Source organism: Dipodomys merriami, unplaced genomic scaffold (genome assembly GCF_024711535.1).
Source record: "Dipodomys merriami isolate MVZ:Mamm:240054 unplaced genomic scaffold, mDipMer1.0.p SCAF_13, whole genome shotgun sequence".
Taxonomy (NCBI): domain Eukaryota; kingdom Metazoa; phylum Chordata; class Mammalia; order Rodentia; family Heteromyidae; genus Dipodomys; species Dipodomys merriami.
The window spans coordinates 33,769,961-33,786,078 of record NW_027202604.1 but is presented as its reverse complement, the minus strand read 5'-3'; the positions used below and the strand labels follow the sequence as shown (position 1 = coordinate 33,786,078).

The window sequence follows — 16,118 nt, the reverse complement described above, 5'->3', positions numbered from 1 at the left end:
ATGAATTATATCTGTTACCATCATTTCCTCTCATGAGATGGCAAGAAAAAGATGGAGTGTGCATTTTGAAAGTTTTTTTTTTTCAAGATGAATAGAAATGGGGTGGGGTTGTTGGTGTAGTTTGTGTTTGGCATAATTGAGGTGAAAACTGACAGAACTTCCTATGTAGATGATAGAGACCACAGCAAGACTTTTGCAGTCCAAACTAAATATGAACATAGACCAATTTCACTCAAGATTAAGTGTAATCAGGAGTAGGCAGTTTTCCTGATGACATGTGGCAGGAAGTTTTTAGCTACAAAGCTTTTGTTTTCTTATTTCTGAAATCCAAGAGAAAGTAACTCTACTTTCTGCTTTCCCCTGGGTAGGTGGAAGGACTTTATCAAGTTACTCTTTTCCTGGGCTTCAGTTTCTCCATCTGTTATTGTACTAGATGGTACACAGGAGTTCCTCTCACTTAGAACTATGGAAAGATTTCTAGAGGAGGCAGCACACAGCATCACTTCAGAAAATTTTGAAGTTGCTTAAGAAGTTCATATGGATGGGGCTGGGAAGGTGGCTCAGTGGTAGAGCGCTTGCCTTGCATGCCTGAGGCCCTGGGTTTGATTCCCCAGCACCACATAAGCAAAAAGAAAAAAGCCGGAAGTGGCGCTGTGGCTCAAGTGGTAGAGCGCTAGCCTTGAGCTGAAGAGCTGAGGGACAGCGCCCAGGCCCAGAGTTCAGGCCCCACGACCGGACCTAAATAAATAAATAAATAAATAAATAAATAATAAATAAATAAATAAATAAACAAACAAATAAAATAATTTTAAAAAAAGAAGTTCATATGGAAGAAGGTTGCCAAGGCTCCCCCTAGCACTTCGTTTCATAAGTGCTCACTCCAAATTTGGACACATAAATTGGGCACCAGTGGTTCACACCTATCATCCTAGCTACTCAGGAGGCTGAGATCTGAGGATCATGGTTCAAAACCAGCCCAATAGAAAAGTATGTGAGGCTCTTGTTTCCAATTAATCACAGAAAAAGCCGAAAGTAGAGCTGTGGCTCAAGTGGTTGAGCACTAACCTCAAGGAAAATAAGCTCAGGGATAGCATCTAGGCCCTGAATTCATGTCCCAGGACCTGCACACACACACAAAAAGAATATGGACAAATAGCCACATATACACAGGGTTTTTGTGTGTTGTGTTGTGTGTGTGTTTTTTTTTTTATGGTCATGGGGCCTGGTCACTATTGTGGAGAACTTTTTGTGCAAAGCTACCACTCTACCACTTTGAGCCACAGTGCTACTTTCACACAAGATTTCCTACTTGTGGGTGGAACTTTTACGCTGGATGTCTTCTTCTGGATTCTCTGGGGGAACCAGCCAGGATAACTTCACAGAAAGCTTCAAAGACAGAGAGCCTTAGAGCCCACGTTACTGTTTCTGTCCTTCGCAGTCCAACTTTAAATTCTCTTCATTCCCCAGGATCCATGTAGCTTACACGGGAGGAGAGAACTCAAGCTCAAGTGAGTTTAGGAGTAACGGTCAAAATCCCATCACAATCCTGCTTAGAGAAAATAAGATGAGAGGGAAGAGAGATACAAAAGACTGTTTAGTAAAGCTTTTCTTGCAGCAAACTTTGAGGTATTATTTCTCCACTCCTATTAAAATCTTGTAATCTTGAGTTTTTAAGAGAAAGAGAAAGATGCCTGCCACTCTCCCCCTAAGCAATGTGTTCTGTGTCTGCTATACCATTATTTGGAATTTCCAAACTGGTTGTATGGCTTTCTTTCCATTTCTCGCCATGTGCCATGATTCTTCACCCAACTCCTCTCCCACCTCTAAAACTGGCCACTGGTATTTATTAAATCTGAGAATGATTATTGTGTAATTCTTGCTAGTAATCTTCAAAGTGCAAAACTTGCTCGAGTCAAAAACAAACAAAAAACACAAGAAACCAAACCTCAAACACTGTACTATTTTACATAAGGCTTCTGGAGTTTGGGGAATTGTGAGTACACCCCCAGACAGCTGCCAGGAATGTGTACTCATCTTTGTGGGGAATATTCGTAACTACCAGATCCATCGAGAATTGTAATATGCTCGGCAAAATCTGAGCTGTTGTGTCGTGTTCAGGATAGCACCTTGGGGAACTGAACACAAACCCAAACAATTGTATATCACCACAAGTGGCTCAGTCCAAGCAGATGTCCTGGGCTGAATGAATCCCACAAACTTGGAATGAAGTTAACATTTCCCAGGCCTCAATATGGAAGGACAAAGAAGAAAGGAAAACTAAGAAATTCAGTCTGTTCTCCAAGTCAATTAAATGCCAGCTTGTTCTCGGCAACAGTACAAAAATCTATTACCAGACACAACATCTCACCAGGAAGACGCATCTGCTCTAAAAAAAAAAAAGTATTATGACTTAATTTGACAAACTTCTTTTGACTTGAATTATACAGTGCTTTTCATAGTCTATAAACTGTCTACATTGCTAATAGAAAGCAAAGTATCACTTTTATATTGTCTATCCAGGGGAGTAGATTGGAATTAAGATAATTTTTTTTATTTTATTTGTGAACATACTGTACAGAGGGGTTACAATTACATGGGCAGGATAATGCGTACATTTCTTACCAAGCATTGCAGCCTCCTCCTTTTGTTTACCCTTCACATCCCTTCCCAGCCTCCCCCCTCCCCCCAATCCCAATCCTTCTCCTTCCCCCCCATGCCCCCCCCCCCCCGCACCGACGTTGTAAAGCTCGTTTTGGACATGAAAACTTGTACTTCTCATTGTTGCAACAGGTCCACCTGTATCCTTAAACAACTGGTTTTTCCCCATCTCCTCCTCAAGTTATACTGACATCAAATATAGTGAAAGCAGGGGTTATACTGTGGGGGAGGGACATACAAAGCAACAAAGAGATAATCTTATAAGTGCGTTAGAAACACATGCATGAAAGAAAAAAAACATTAAAATACATATCTAAGGGTTCATTTTCCTGACATCACATTATCTGGCCTTTTCCGCTTGACCCATGCATATACTAGATATTGCAAATAAGGGAAACCATGAGACCTATGTTTCTTTGGGCCTGGCTTACTTCACTTAATATAATTTTTTCCAAGTTTTTCCATTTCCTAACAAATGGGGCAATGTCATTCTTTCTGATGGAGGCATAGAATTCCATTGTGTATATATACCACATTTTCTTGATCCATTCATTAAGATAATTTTTGATAATTAAAAATCAAACCTTTCTCCAGAAAAAGAATAGATGCGTGGACTAGGCAAACAGGTGATAAAAATAACCATGTTAGGTCTACCAATAACTTGTTAAGAACTGAATTGGGGGAAAGGACCCTTTCTATCAATCTCTGCTTGCTGTCACAAATTTCTATCAAGAGTCTGGATACAGAAGTATTTTGTATTAGGCTGTGCTATAATGTGTTGCACTTATTTTACATTTGGAAACAGAGAATCTGTGAGCTTAGGGGTGGGCAGCTGAATGGAAGGATCACTTTTTCTTTACTATTCCCCTTTACTATTTATTTGTTACAACACTAACATAGCAGGCTTTTTTTTTTTTCTGGGAAGCATGTGACTTAGAAAGATGTTTAGTGAGCCAGGGTTAAGTTGCAAAGAGAGTTTGTTTGTGCTTTAAAACCCATTATCATTTTCAGTTTTCCAAACATCAGAGCAAACTAATTGCCTATTTTCTAGACACCGAACATCGTCATTGTAGGTAGTAACTGCAGGCCACTGACTGGGATACACTTAAGCAATTAGGGCAGTCCCACATCTGTTTAATTGTACCGTCTCACCTATTACTACAGCTGAGACTGGTACCTTGAAGCCCCCGGGGCTTAGAAAGGTTTATCAAGATGCTTCTCTTATCTCCCCTGGGAGGGAGGGACTTCACGAGTGATTATTCTGAGTGGCTGGAAGCATTCAACTGGAAGCCAAGTCTCATCTAGTACCATAAGGTTCCTCACAGGACCCAGCCTTTCCTCCTCTTTGGGCAAAAACTCCTTACAATGTCTCTCCTATCTCTGTGCCCCATGTAGGTACTGTCTAATTTTAGAAGCCTCCTCTTCTTCCAATGTCTCTGGCTTCCATAAGTCCTCTGGGAAGCTTTCTACCATGTCCTCAGAAAAGAAAACTTGTGATTCGTGTTCCACTTTGCTCCTTTTAAGTTGATTATGTAGGATACTCTGTCACAGTGCACACTTGGCAGTTTGTACGCCTGTCTAGGACAGCCCCTGCCTCCCCCCAGAGGTTTTTGTATAGATTCTTGTATTCTCTTTTCGTTCTGAGCTTGAGTGCTGCGATGTGAAGGTTTTGTCAGGGATCTCCTCCTGGTGTTGTCGGGCCATTTCACGCTTGAGTTGTCATTGCCCTTTAGGTGGGCACACTTTCCCTTGTGACTGCACTGTGAAGGGTGGTGGTGGCTTAGGCTCATTGTTATCCTCCAAGTGGTCATTAGGGGAGAGTAAGGTGCTGGCCAGTTATGGCTTGATGAAGCCATGCTGCACAATGATGGAGCATCTGAGGCTAAGGTACCCCTGTAAGGTTCCCTGTAAGGGAAAATGGGGACACAAATACCTGTTTTATAAAGCTATTGAGAACTTGACACCATACTGCCATTCGACAGCTTGGCACAGAACCTGTACATGTCATGTCCTCATATTTGAAATCTGTTACTTCTCCCTACCACTTTTTTTTTTTTTTTTTTTTTTTTGGTCATGGGACATGAACTCTGGGCCTGGGCACTGTTCCTGAGCTCTTCAACTCAAGGCTAGAGCTCTACCAATTGAGCCACAGTGCCACTTCCGATTTTCTGGTGGTTTATTGGTGATAAGAGTCTCACAGACTTTCCTGCCCAGATCTCAGCTTCCTGAATAGTTAGGATTACAGGCATGAGCCGCCAATGTCCAGCCCACCTCTTGGTTTTGATTCATTTTATTCATTTTTTAAAAATTTTATTTTTGTCTACAGTGTCAGTTCTTCTAGTTGTTTGCATGGAATTGGTGGCACAAGTTTTAACATTGTCCTTTATTGTTTCCTGTTTGGCTCACTGTGATTTTCACATAGTGTTGTCCCTTTGTATCCACAGGGAATTAATTGGCTGTAGGATTGTTTGGCTCTGTTGGATACCAAAATCCATGGGTACTTTAGGTGTAATCTATGGCATAGTATTTGTACATATCTTATATAGTTTCCTCTATAGCTAGGTTACTTATAAGTCTAATACAATGGACATCTCGTGAACATTCGTCATATTATGTTGTTTAGGAAATCATGTCAAGGAAAAGTCTGTACATGATCAGCCTAGAAGCAATTATTTTTTTCCCAAACAGGTTGATCATTCCCAATGACCAAAGCATTGCAAGCATCATATCATTTCTCCAAAGCGTTCTAAACATTGGCATAATGTGCAAAAAGCTTTGGATTTTGGTGCATTTTGGATTTCAGATTAGGAATGCCTATGCAAACACCATCCCCAACTTGGTGAAACTGGAGTCTGAAATTGTTGGGGTTCCACGCATTTCACACCAGCCACATTTAACCTGTAAAGCTGATCTAAGGCTTGCTGAGTTCCTCAGATGCAGAACAACTAAGTATGGAGAATGATCCATCTTAGATTTGGGTCCTAAATTAGATCCTTCATGGAGCTTCCGTGGTGGGCAGTGCCCTCTTTAAACCCATTGCTCTTGTCTCAAGTGCCCAATGTGCGTGCTTCTGACCCAGATTTAGCCCATGGATCATTATGTACTTGAAAAACACAAGGTTTTGTCACAGATTATGCCCCATTTCTATTTCTGGCAAGCTGTTTGATTTCAGGCAAGTTGTTCTGCCCACTGAAACCATTCAGAGACAATGAACAATGTTTATCCTCTGAGACCGAGATTCAGGACCCTGGATGATATATGTGCAGCTTTCTTGCCTACATTGTTTGTGTGTGGGGGGGGGGCGGGGTGTGCAGGAATGTAGTCCTGCCTGCTCTGACGTCATTTACCTTTTCCTCTTGCCCATGCTGTCTTCAGTGCCTGTTGGGGAGACAAGCTAATACTCAGACTCATGCACTACAAATGCTGCCTCATTAATTCAGGGTAACCTCCCTCCACCCCCCTTGTTATAAATTCAGGACCATCTCATCCATGCGCAGGCTGGAATTCTCTTTATCAGTCTAGTCTGTAGGAGACAGAGTGGAAATCCCAGGTGGAAAGAATAGTGTGACCCAGTTTGTGCCCTGTGATAGTTTTCATGAGGTGCATGACACTGGTTTTGCTTCCTGTGAAATAATGTGTAACGGACAAAATGGTACACTAGGAGGGTAATTACATATACTATAAAATATTTAACGACTATGGCCTTCATATAGATTTTTTAGGGGGAGGGCCAGAATTTTCTAAATATAAATGTACTCATGAGCTTTATGGATTTGGTGATTATGTAAGACCCACTTGTATAGCTGTCTGTTCTAGGGGTTTCCATGATGGCAGACAGCGCTTTTGGAAGCCATTGTATGAGTTTCATCTTCTCCTGTTTCAGTTTTAGTGTTGGTTATTGGTTTTGTTGTTTTTTTTTTTTTGCTTTGTTTTGTTTTTGTTTTGTCAGTCGTGGGGCTTGAACTCTGGGTCTGGGCGTTGTCCCTGAGCTCTTCAGCTCAAAGTGAGTGCTCTACCACTTGCACCATGGTGCCACTTCTGGTTTTCTGGTGGTTAATTGGAGATAAGAGTCTCACAGACTTTCCTGCCTGGGCTGGCTTGGAACCATGATCCTCAGATCTCAGCCTCCTGAGTAGGTAGGGTGACAGGCCTGAGCTACCGGCACCCGGTGAGTTGGTTATTAGTTTTATGAAAGCCTTCCATGGTTTCCTCCTAAGGAAGAATGGGTTCTGAATATAAGAAAGAGAGGGAAGGAAGGAAAGAAGGAAAGAAGGTAGGAGGGAGGGAAGGAGAAAGGATGGAATGAGAGAAGGAAGTTAAAAAATATTTTTTGCATGCATTATAGGAAGAAAGTATGGAGATTAGAATTAAAGTTTTGCCTGATATAAATATAGTATGCCAGTGCATCTCAGAGCCCTAGTTTTATAAAGTTTTTTTTTTTTAGAAGAAACAGATTTTAAAATATAAACGCCTTTGGGCTCTTCTCCCTTCCTTTAGTCCCCTTTGGGCCTTGGTTCTGCCTCTCCCCAAATGGCCAGCAACCTCCAGCGTCATCTTTCCACAGATGCCCCTCCCTCCACTTCAGAAGGGTATAGGGCAGAGGAGGAGAAAACTGGAAGTAAGGGTCTTAGTTTCTTTATGTGTAAAATAGAAAGAACAACAACAGATTACCAGACCATTTTCTGGATTAAATCAAATCCTCAGGATCCCAGTCCAGAAAGGAACCCTGAGACACACCAATGGTCTGATGATATATACTTGACATGAATCTCCCCACTTCAAGTACTGAGGGGGGCTGGTGTCAGCGTGTGTGACAGGGTGAAGGAGTCTCTGGGGGAATTGTGTCTACCCCAGTTTACGTCAGGTCTCAAACTGGTTCTAGGCCCAAATTATTTGAGAGCCTCAGCAAAAACTAAGCTTTAAAGAAACCTTTTCTCACAGGTAATCCCTTTTGAATTTGTTTTTAAAGTCTATTTGTAAGCAGAGTAAGTGAAAAGAAGTGAAGCATGTGGAGTTATTCTTAGAAAGCAGCAGCAGTAGTTAAATTCCCTTTTCAGTGGGTAGATAGGCAGGGAAGATGGTTTTCTCAGCAAAGGATTAGATATTAAATATTTCCCTTTCGGTGGTAAAAAACCATAATGAAGAAGAGAAAATGCTTTGGAAAATGAATACAGATACAGAAATAAACACCAATCAAAGGGTTTACTATCGTGTTGTTAGCAAATGAACGACTGAAAACCAGATGTGAGAAAATATGGATTTCAGCATTTGCAAAAGAATGGAGCTGATTCTGGGTTTTTTTGCTAGTCACATAGCCAAATTAGAAACATTGATAATCAATTGCTATCTTTTCTTAGATTCACAGCATCAATGTCCATTGTCCACTAATGGGCAAATTAGGGAATGTTTGTTTTAAGAAACTGCTCCAAAAATAGCCTCGTAAAACCAGGTTAGAGATATACTACATGCATTTGGGACAGCAGGAAGTAAAATGGAAAACATGAAATTAGAATTTTACCTCTACCAACCACTTTGTAGGCAAAGGTAATGGGACTTTCATTATCAGTCAAGACCTAGTTTGAGAACTAATTTTACTGGCTGCTGTCTAACTCAGCAAATTAAATTAATGATGAATGAGGAAATACTTAGCTAGAGAAAAGCACTTTGTCATTTTGCCTCCCATCAAGTGAAAACCAACCTATTAACACTGACAAAGTAAAAATAAGCTTCAGGACTTTTTAGAAGTAAAAGAAAGAAAAATTCCCCATTGACAAACATATTTGGATTTCCTCATGATATGTCTCTATCTCTATCTACATCTCATATGTATGATTATATATTATATATGTCATATATATCATGTATTACATATTATATATCATAATGGAAAAATGGTTGGATTGCCAAATGTTTTCCTCATTACATATATATATATATATATGCACATATATATGTATATCAGAATGGAAAAATTGTTGAGTTACTCTCATTTATCTGTGCCAATTCTTAAGCCCATTCCCCTTCTTTTCTCTGCTGAATTCAAATCAACTGCTTTATGGCATGAATGAAGAGTTCTTGCAGCTATAATTTATCTGGTCTAATGCCTCAGGCCCTTGCAGATTTAGCAGGGATTGTTAGAGGTCCAGGACTCTGCAAATGTTTGAAGACAAAAATTCTCCAACAGGCAATGTCCCATAATGGTATCCCAAGCATTTCCAGGGCTCTTTCTCACAGGGACTTGTAAGTATCAACAGTACACAGTCCTTCCTGACCCTCTGGCCTGCCCTTGTATTAAGTTGTGTGCTGGGTAAATGGGAACTTGAGGCTAGACTGCATTTTTAAAGCAGGAGCACCAGAGGTTTTACAAAACAGTATATAAAAAAAAGCCCCGTGCAAACGAGAGTCTGGAAGACTGCGGGGCCTGCAGTGCAGAGTTCTTTGTGAGTACAAGAATGACCCAGAGTCACAGACCTTCTCTGGGGCCGGGATTTTCTCATCATCAAATGTAGGCTGTAGAAAGTCGGGCTTCAAGCTCAGATATGCTTTGTTTGTTTTTCTGTTGTGGCTTGCTGATTCTAGCATCTGAGATTCTCTCCCCGTTCCCTTTAGAAATGGGAAAGAAATTGATGATCATTGAAGTATTTACTAAGCAAGCTCCTTCCCCCTCAGGACCTTCTTCGTGCTCCCTTGCTCTTGATTTTTGCTCTCTGGTGCCTGTTTCCTTTTGGACTCTCTTTATAATCTCAACATGGCCATCCCTGGCAACAGCTGCCATCTGGGACAAACCTTTTGTTATTTCTGCCTTATCAATTTGCACTTTCAAATAGGTCTTTTGTGTTCTACCTATATTTGAAAAATCCCTCCCCACTATCCTTCAGGACTTGAGTCTATGTAAACCTAGCCCCCTCTGTTCTAAACTTCACCTGTAGATTCCCCATGAAATACCTAATCCTGACAAACTGTGTATGTATCATTTGTATATTATATACTATTTGTATGAAAAATGCTACCTGTATAGAATTCTTCCCATAATCATTCACTTATCTCAGTAAATCCAGACTGATAGATGGACTAATAAGTGTCAGCATATGGACAGCCATTAAAAAGGAATACTTTTGTACTTTTAAAAACATTCCAAAGCTCATTGTTTAATCCTGGGACATGGAATGTGTCAAATAAGTTAGATCTTAATGCTTACAAAAAAGGAATGATTCAATATCTTTTTTTAAATTTTTATTTTTTGTCGGTTGTGGGGCTTGAACTGTGGGCTTGGGCGCTGTCCCTCAGCTCTTCAGCTCAAGGCGACCGCTCTACTGCTTGAGCCACAGTGCCACTTCCGGTTTTCTAGTGGTTTATTGGAGATAAGAGTCTCATGGACTTTCCTGCCCGGGCTGGCTTTGAACTGTGATCCTCAGATCTCAGCCTCCTGAGTAGCTAGGATTACAGGTGTGAGCCAGGGGTGCCTGGCTGATTCAATCTTTATAAATATGTGAATCAATCAATAGGTGACCATGTTTAGTAAGGCATTGGGATAGAGTAATATATTTTTTATTATTTTACTTTAATTTTTAATTTATTTTCAGTGGTACTGGGGTTTGAACTCAGTGCCTTATACATGGATAGGCAAGATTTCTACCATCTGAGCCACAGCTCCAGCTCTAGTAGTACACTTTTTTTTTGCTTTATGTGAACACCCTTCCCATCCATTTGATTCTGGCCAGTGATATTTATAATGTAGAAATCCTGTTCATGAGAATGTCTTAATTAAAATAGACATTTCTTGCCTTAGAAATAAAGAGTTAAAAACTTTTTAGACCCTACCTTTAAAAGACAGCATGCTAGAGGTGATTTGTTCTGGTTGTTTTTATGAATGTGAAAATATTACCACTGCAACTAGCAAGAACCATAAATGATCCATTATTGCAAGTGTTCTAAAAAAATCAGAACAAAACTAATTTATTACAGTTCTGTCTTCATTACACACCACAGTTGGTGAGTTAAACACAACAAAAGTATCTTTTCTTTTAAAAGTGTCTACTAAAGATAAAAAGAATACAGTAACAATTAACATGTAGTTCATTACATTAAAAAATCTGATATACATATTTCTATTGCATGTTAGCTTGGTTGTTTCTTAAAACTATTACCAAAAACAAATGAAGAAACAAAAAAGAAGAAGAAGGAAAGAAAAATCATTTCTGAAAGGCAAACATTCAACTCAGTTGATACATTATAGTACAGTCAACTAACATCATTCAATAAAGGTAACAGTCTAGTCTTAGCTTCTGCAGACCAGATTGCTACAAAAGGTTTGATGCTGCTTCCTGTCAGCTCTCTGGAGGACACAGTACTTCCTACTGATAGCTTCAGAGGAAGGCGTCAGGCCACTGGGAAAACCACAGACGAACCCCAGCCTGTCGTTAATTATTTTATTGAGCACTGTAGTTAGGACAGCATTATTGAGTTTAGCACAACAACTAAAATATAATAATAATAATAATATAATAATAATAATCTTCATAATAAGAATAAAAACCAAAAAAAAAAACCCCAAAACAAAACAAACAAACGAACCAAAAAAAACCCCACCACAAGCTGGAAAGTTACAGTCACTGCCAGCCATGTCCAAACCCTTGCAACACACTACACTAATTAAAAAAAACAAAACAAAACAAAAAACAACAACCAAAAATACCCCTCGGAAATATGCACCTGCCCTCCCTCCACTCTGCCACAGACTTAGCAAAGCCAAAAAAATACAAAAGTCTTCCACTGGTTACTTTTGCGGAATAAAGAAAAAAACCAGGCAACCAACCAACCAAAAAGGTCTTTGTGCTCCTTACTGCCAGAAGCAGAATACGGGCTGCGTTACCACATGTAGTAGCTTCTGGACGTGTCCACCTGGGTGGGCTTGCTGTCTGTGGGGGCCTCTTTGTCTTTGTCACTGTCCCCTTCCCAGAGGTTAATGAGCGGCGGGTACAGCTCGTTCAGGGGCACCGAAGAGGTTTTTTGCATGTACTTTTTAAGGGAATGGTGGTAGTTTTTCCTCTTGAACCTTTTGGCGACGTAGATGGCGGTGGAGCCCAGGCTGATGACGGCAAACAAGGACCCCATGACGGCGGCGAGCGCCGTGCTGGTGTCTTGGTCGGAGATGTCCAGGGCGAAGGCCGCGTGTTTGGTGGTGACGTTTACGCACGACTTCTGAGTCTGCTGGTGGACGCTGGACACGGTCAGACACACTTCGTAATCCGTGGCGGGCTGCAGGTGCGTGAGGTTGTACTCGTGGACGTCCACGGGGACCCTGGCGGTGTAGGTGATGTGGGGGTTGTCGATTTTCATCGTGGCCGACGACCATTTCAAGTTGGAGGTCATGACGTTGGAGTTCACCTTCCAGGACACCAAGATGGAGTGAGATTCTGTCTGCTTGACGTATATTTTCAGCACCTGGGTTCCGTCCAGAAGTGTCCCGTTGACTTTAATGGTGGCGACGCGTGTGTCCGCCCCTTGGACGTTCTGGGCCACGCACGTGTACCTTCCCGAATCTTCGATCTGTATGTTGGAGATTTCCAGGGTGCCCTCCCCGCTCAGCCGGTACTTGTCGGAGCGCGTTTCCACTGTTATCTTATTCCCCTTGGGGGTAACCCAGTAGATTTCGGGTTCTGGCTCAGCCATGGCTCGGCAGTCCAGGAACACGGTGGTGCCCACATCCGTATTGAAGTGGTTGGGGAACGTGTCGTGGGAGATCATGGGGAGACACTGCTCCCCCGAATCCTGGATCAGGACTTCCCGCACCTGCTGCCCGCGGAATTCCGGGGGCATGGCGCAGAACATGGACAGGGGCTCCATGAAGCGGATGTTGGTCTTGTTGGAGTTGATCCAGTGAGTGACACAGTCGCATCGCAGGGGGTTGCTGTGGATGCTGATCTCGCGCAGGTTCGGGAGGGACTCCACCGTTTTTTGGTAGACGGCGTTCAGGGCGTTGTTGTTCAGCATCAAGCTCTCCAGGGCGGGGACGCTTCGAAAAGCCAGGCGGTGGATGTAGGAGAGTTTGGGGTTGTTGGTAGCTTCCAGCTTGGTCAGTTCGGGCAGGTTATCCAGGGCATAACGGTCCACGGAGACGAGTTCTCCCATGTTGTTGATACCCAGCTCTTTTAGCCGGAGCATGTTTTTGAAGTCTCCTTCCTGTATTTTGTGAATGGGGTTTTTGTTGAGGTCTAAGAACTTCAGATTTGGAACCTTCTCCAGGGCAAGCTGAGGGACTTTGACCAGCTTGTTGTCATAAAAGGACAGGCTCTCCAGGCTATCCAAGCCCACCAAGGCATTTCCTGGAATATCGGTGAGATACATCCCTGCCAGGACCAAGCTCCTCAGATTGGAGAGGGGTCTGAAGTTCATATCCAGGATTCCAATGACAGGGTTCTCCCCAATCATGAGAATTTCCAGGTTGGGCGTGGAATCGAACCAGCGACTGTCAATCACCTTCAATTTATTGGAATTCAGGTGGAGCCTTAAAAGGTTTTTTAAGCCCGAAAAGGCATTTGCAGAAATAGTGCTAATCTGGTTGTGATTGATGTAGAGTTCTTGAAGGTTGCTGAGGTCTTGCAGACAGTAGTCGGTCATTTCCGTGATCTGATTTTCCTCCAGATGGAGCGTGGTGAGCTGGGTCAGGTTGGCTAGCCCTACCTCCTTAATGTTCGTGAAGTTATTCTGGGAGAAATCTAACTCGGTCAAGTTGAAGAGCTGTTGGAGCTCATCCACGGTCTTGGCGATGTTATTGCTCTGTAAGAGGAGCACTTGCGTGTCGCTGGACAGGTTGTTGGGGATCCTGGTGAGGCGGAGGTCATTGCAGTCAACGGTGGTGGCTTCCCGGTAGGTGGACTGGGGGGTGAACCAGGGGCGGATTTCACACACACAGAGCTGTGGACACTCATTGGTCAGGATGGAAGACTCTGTGAGTGACGTCATCACCAAGCTCAGCACCATTTGGCAAGCTGTGACCAACGTGCCCATCCTGGCCATGCTGGCTTTCCTGGACGAAGCTCTCCTCTGTACTACCCTCCAGCTCTCACAGAATGCGGACGTGTTAAGTGGTGGTATCAAGAATTGAAAGTGGAAAATGTGGCATTCGAGCAAGTCTAGGTTGCAAATGTTTTTTAAGAAAGAAAAGAAAAGAAAAATTCCAGAGTCTGAAAGGATGCTTTTCTGGACTTTGCGAAAGGCAGGTTGAAGGCTTTTAACTGTGTCTCTTAATTCCAGGCATGTGCAGAGCTTTTCCTGTAAATCGTTTTGGCCAAATCAACATCTGGAGATGTATCTGCAAATCAGATTGGTAAAGATGTTATGCGTATTCTGTATACTTTCTACAATGCAACCTTGCGTTTGTTTACTGAAAGGGCATAGAGTCACAAGTCTAATAAAAGACATATTCAAAATAACAAAACAAGCTTTTAAGTCCCAGGATACACTTCTGTATTTCCATGTCTATATGGATATATACCTCATGTACTACACTAAAACTAGCTCAAATTCCTTTACTTTTGCAATTAGATACAACATGGACTACTAAACAAAGTCATTAAACATGCACACATACATACATGCATACACTGACACCCATATACACTAATGCATTCTCCTGCTAGGAAAGCCCGAGAAAACTTACGGTATCATTCCTTTAAAAAGAAAAGACTTTGGAAACCACATACACACACCATACTCACACACTCACTCACACACACACACACACACACACACACACACACACACACACACACACAATACACATTTTTGATATTATAGGGGTTTGAAGTCAGGGCCTTACATTTGCCAAGCAAGCACTTACCACTTGAGCCATACCTCTAGCCCTTTTTCCTTTAGGGTATGTTTCAATTAGGGCCTTACTTTTGCTGAGGGCCAGTATCAGATAAGGATTCTCCTTCCTATGACCTCATTTGTAGCTGAAATTATGGAAGCATGCCACCATACCAGGCTTGCTTGTTGAGGTGGGGAATCTCATTCATTTTGAGCCACATCTGATTTTGACATAATACATTAAATAACTCTATTCCACTACACCAAAGGTCTTCATTAGAGACCCCAAAATATTCAATATATGTAAATATAAAAATTTACCTAAGGCTAAGTATATACCTCACCTAAGTATATATCTCATCTGTCTGTATATATTTATATTTAGCGATCTTTATCATACATGTGGCTTCTTTAATCTCATGGCAAGGTCACTGGCTACTTATTCTATGGTTATAGAATACAGTTGTTGTGGGGTTTTTTTCCCTCATACTATCATATTTTGTTGTCTCTTCCATTTGAGTCTTACTAAAGAGTGGTCATTAGAGGACAATTAAAAGAAAGAAAGCTGAAGATATTTCCTTTTATTGACCATGATCTACTAGTTTTAATGAGATCCTTTGAGGTCTATCTATACTGGTCACCTGCTAATAAAGACAGTACTGGTGGTTACTGGTTCTAATACTCTGAGTTTAAATCACTTGTAAAAAGCCACTACAAATCGAGTTTGTTTTGCTTCCCCAAGACTAGTTACTTGCTAATTATTAAAAGTAGAGTTATAGTTTCCTTGTATTTTTCCTGTTAACATACACATTGGTTTTGAGTACTGACAAGAAGCAGTGTTTTCTAGAAAGACTCATTAAAATAGTGCAAACAATGTGTGAGAGCCCATTGCCCATGCATCCCAGGCCCCCACTGCCTGTCATCCTTTGACTTTATAAAACATGGTTAGCCTTGTGGCCGACCAAAAATACAGTAATGTGAACAGCCAGTTCTAAAAGGTATAGTTAAGTTGTCTTCTAGTCTAAAGAAAGGTCACATAGTTTTTTTGTTGTCTTATAAAATGTGCAAATCCTGTTACTGGTCTAAGGATAAAAATCATCTACTCTAGACTCTGGTAAGGCTGGAAAGTCTGTAAGATGCTCAGAGCCTTGCTGGTCTGTGGGGAAGAAGCAGATTTGGCACTACTCTGCCTTGCCTTCACTCCAAATCTGGTTACTTTGCCATTAGTTATGTTTTTGCAAAACTTTCCAATAGTATAATAAAGCCACCCGACTGACATAGCAGTTAAGTTCTATAAAATAAAAACAAACCTTGGAGGATTACACTTCCAAATATCATTAACTCCACAGATTTATTTATTCCACTTGTTTCAGCTTGGAACAATCCTTAAAAAAAGTGCAAGGACCATCACAAAAGCATTAAGAAATTTTCTGCCACTAGTTATTCCTCAATCTTAATTTGAAATAGAAAGGCAAATGAATAAAACTATATTCCATAACTCTGAAATGGAATCACAACTAACTTTTGTGTTTTCACTGAATTTAAAGAATCATATCAAGATGTAAAATATGCATTAAAGTTGTATGAGAGAGGCTCCCTAATCGGTTTATCACTAGTGAAAAAATAGTTTTTGTGAGTTATAGTTTCAA

At 41.4% G+C, this 16,118-nt stretch overlaps 1 protein-coding gene and 2 long non-coding RNA genes across 5 annotated transcripts in view; 2 read left to right on the top strand and 1 right to left on the bottom strand.

Annotated features, from left to right (window-relative positions):
* Positions 1 to 16,118, top strand: part of LOC138824765 (uncharacterized) — a 453,914-nt gene that overhangs the window by 254,784 nt on the left and 183,012 nt on the right. The window lies entirely within an intron of this gene.
* Positions 1 to 16,118, top strand: part of LOC138824764 (uncharacterized) — a 64,728-nt gene that overhangs the window by 45,986 nt on the left and 2,624 nt on the right. For both annotated transcript variants that reach the window (XR_011371178.1, XR_011371177.1), the window contains exon 2: positions 13,915 to 13,987. This is a non-coding gene — a long non-coding RNA (uncharacterized lncRNA). The remainder of the gene's footprint in view (positions 1 to 13,914; positions 13,988 to 16,118) is intronic.
* Lrrn1 (leucine rich repeat neuronal 1) overlaps positions 9,857 to 16,118 on the bottom strand; it is a 36,412-nt gene continuing 30,150 nt past the window's right edge. For both annotated transcript variants that reach the window (XM_070018993.1, XM_070018995.1), the window contains exon 2: positions 9,857 to 13,972. In XM_070018993.1, the coding sequence (XP_069875094.1) occupies positions 11,527 to 13,677 (2,151 nt within the window). In that variant the 5' untranslated portion in view covers positions 13,678 to 13,972 and the 3' untranslated portion in view covers positions 9,857 to 11,526. The remainder of the gene's footprint in view (positions 13,973 to 16,118) is intronic.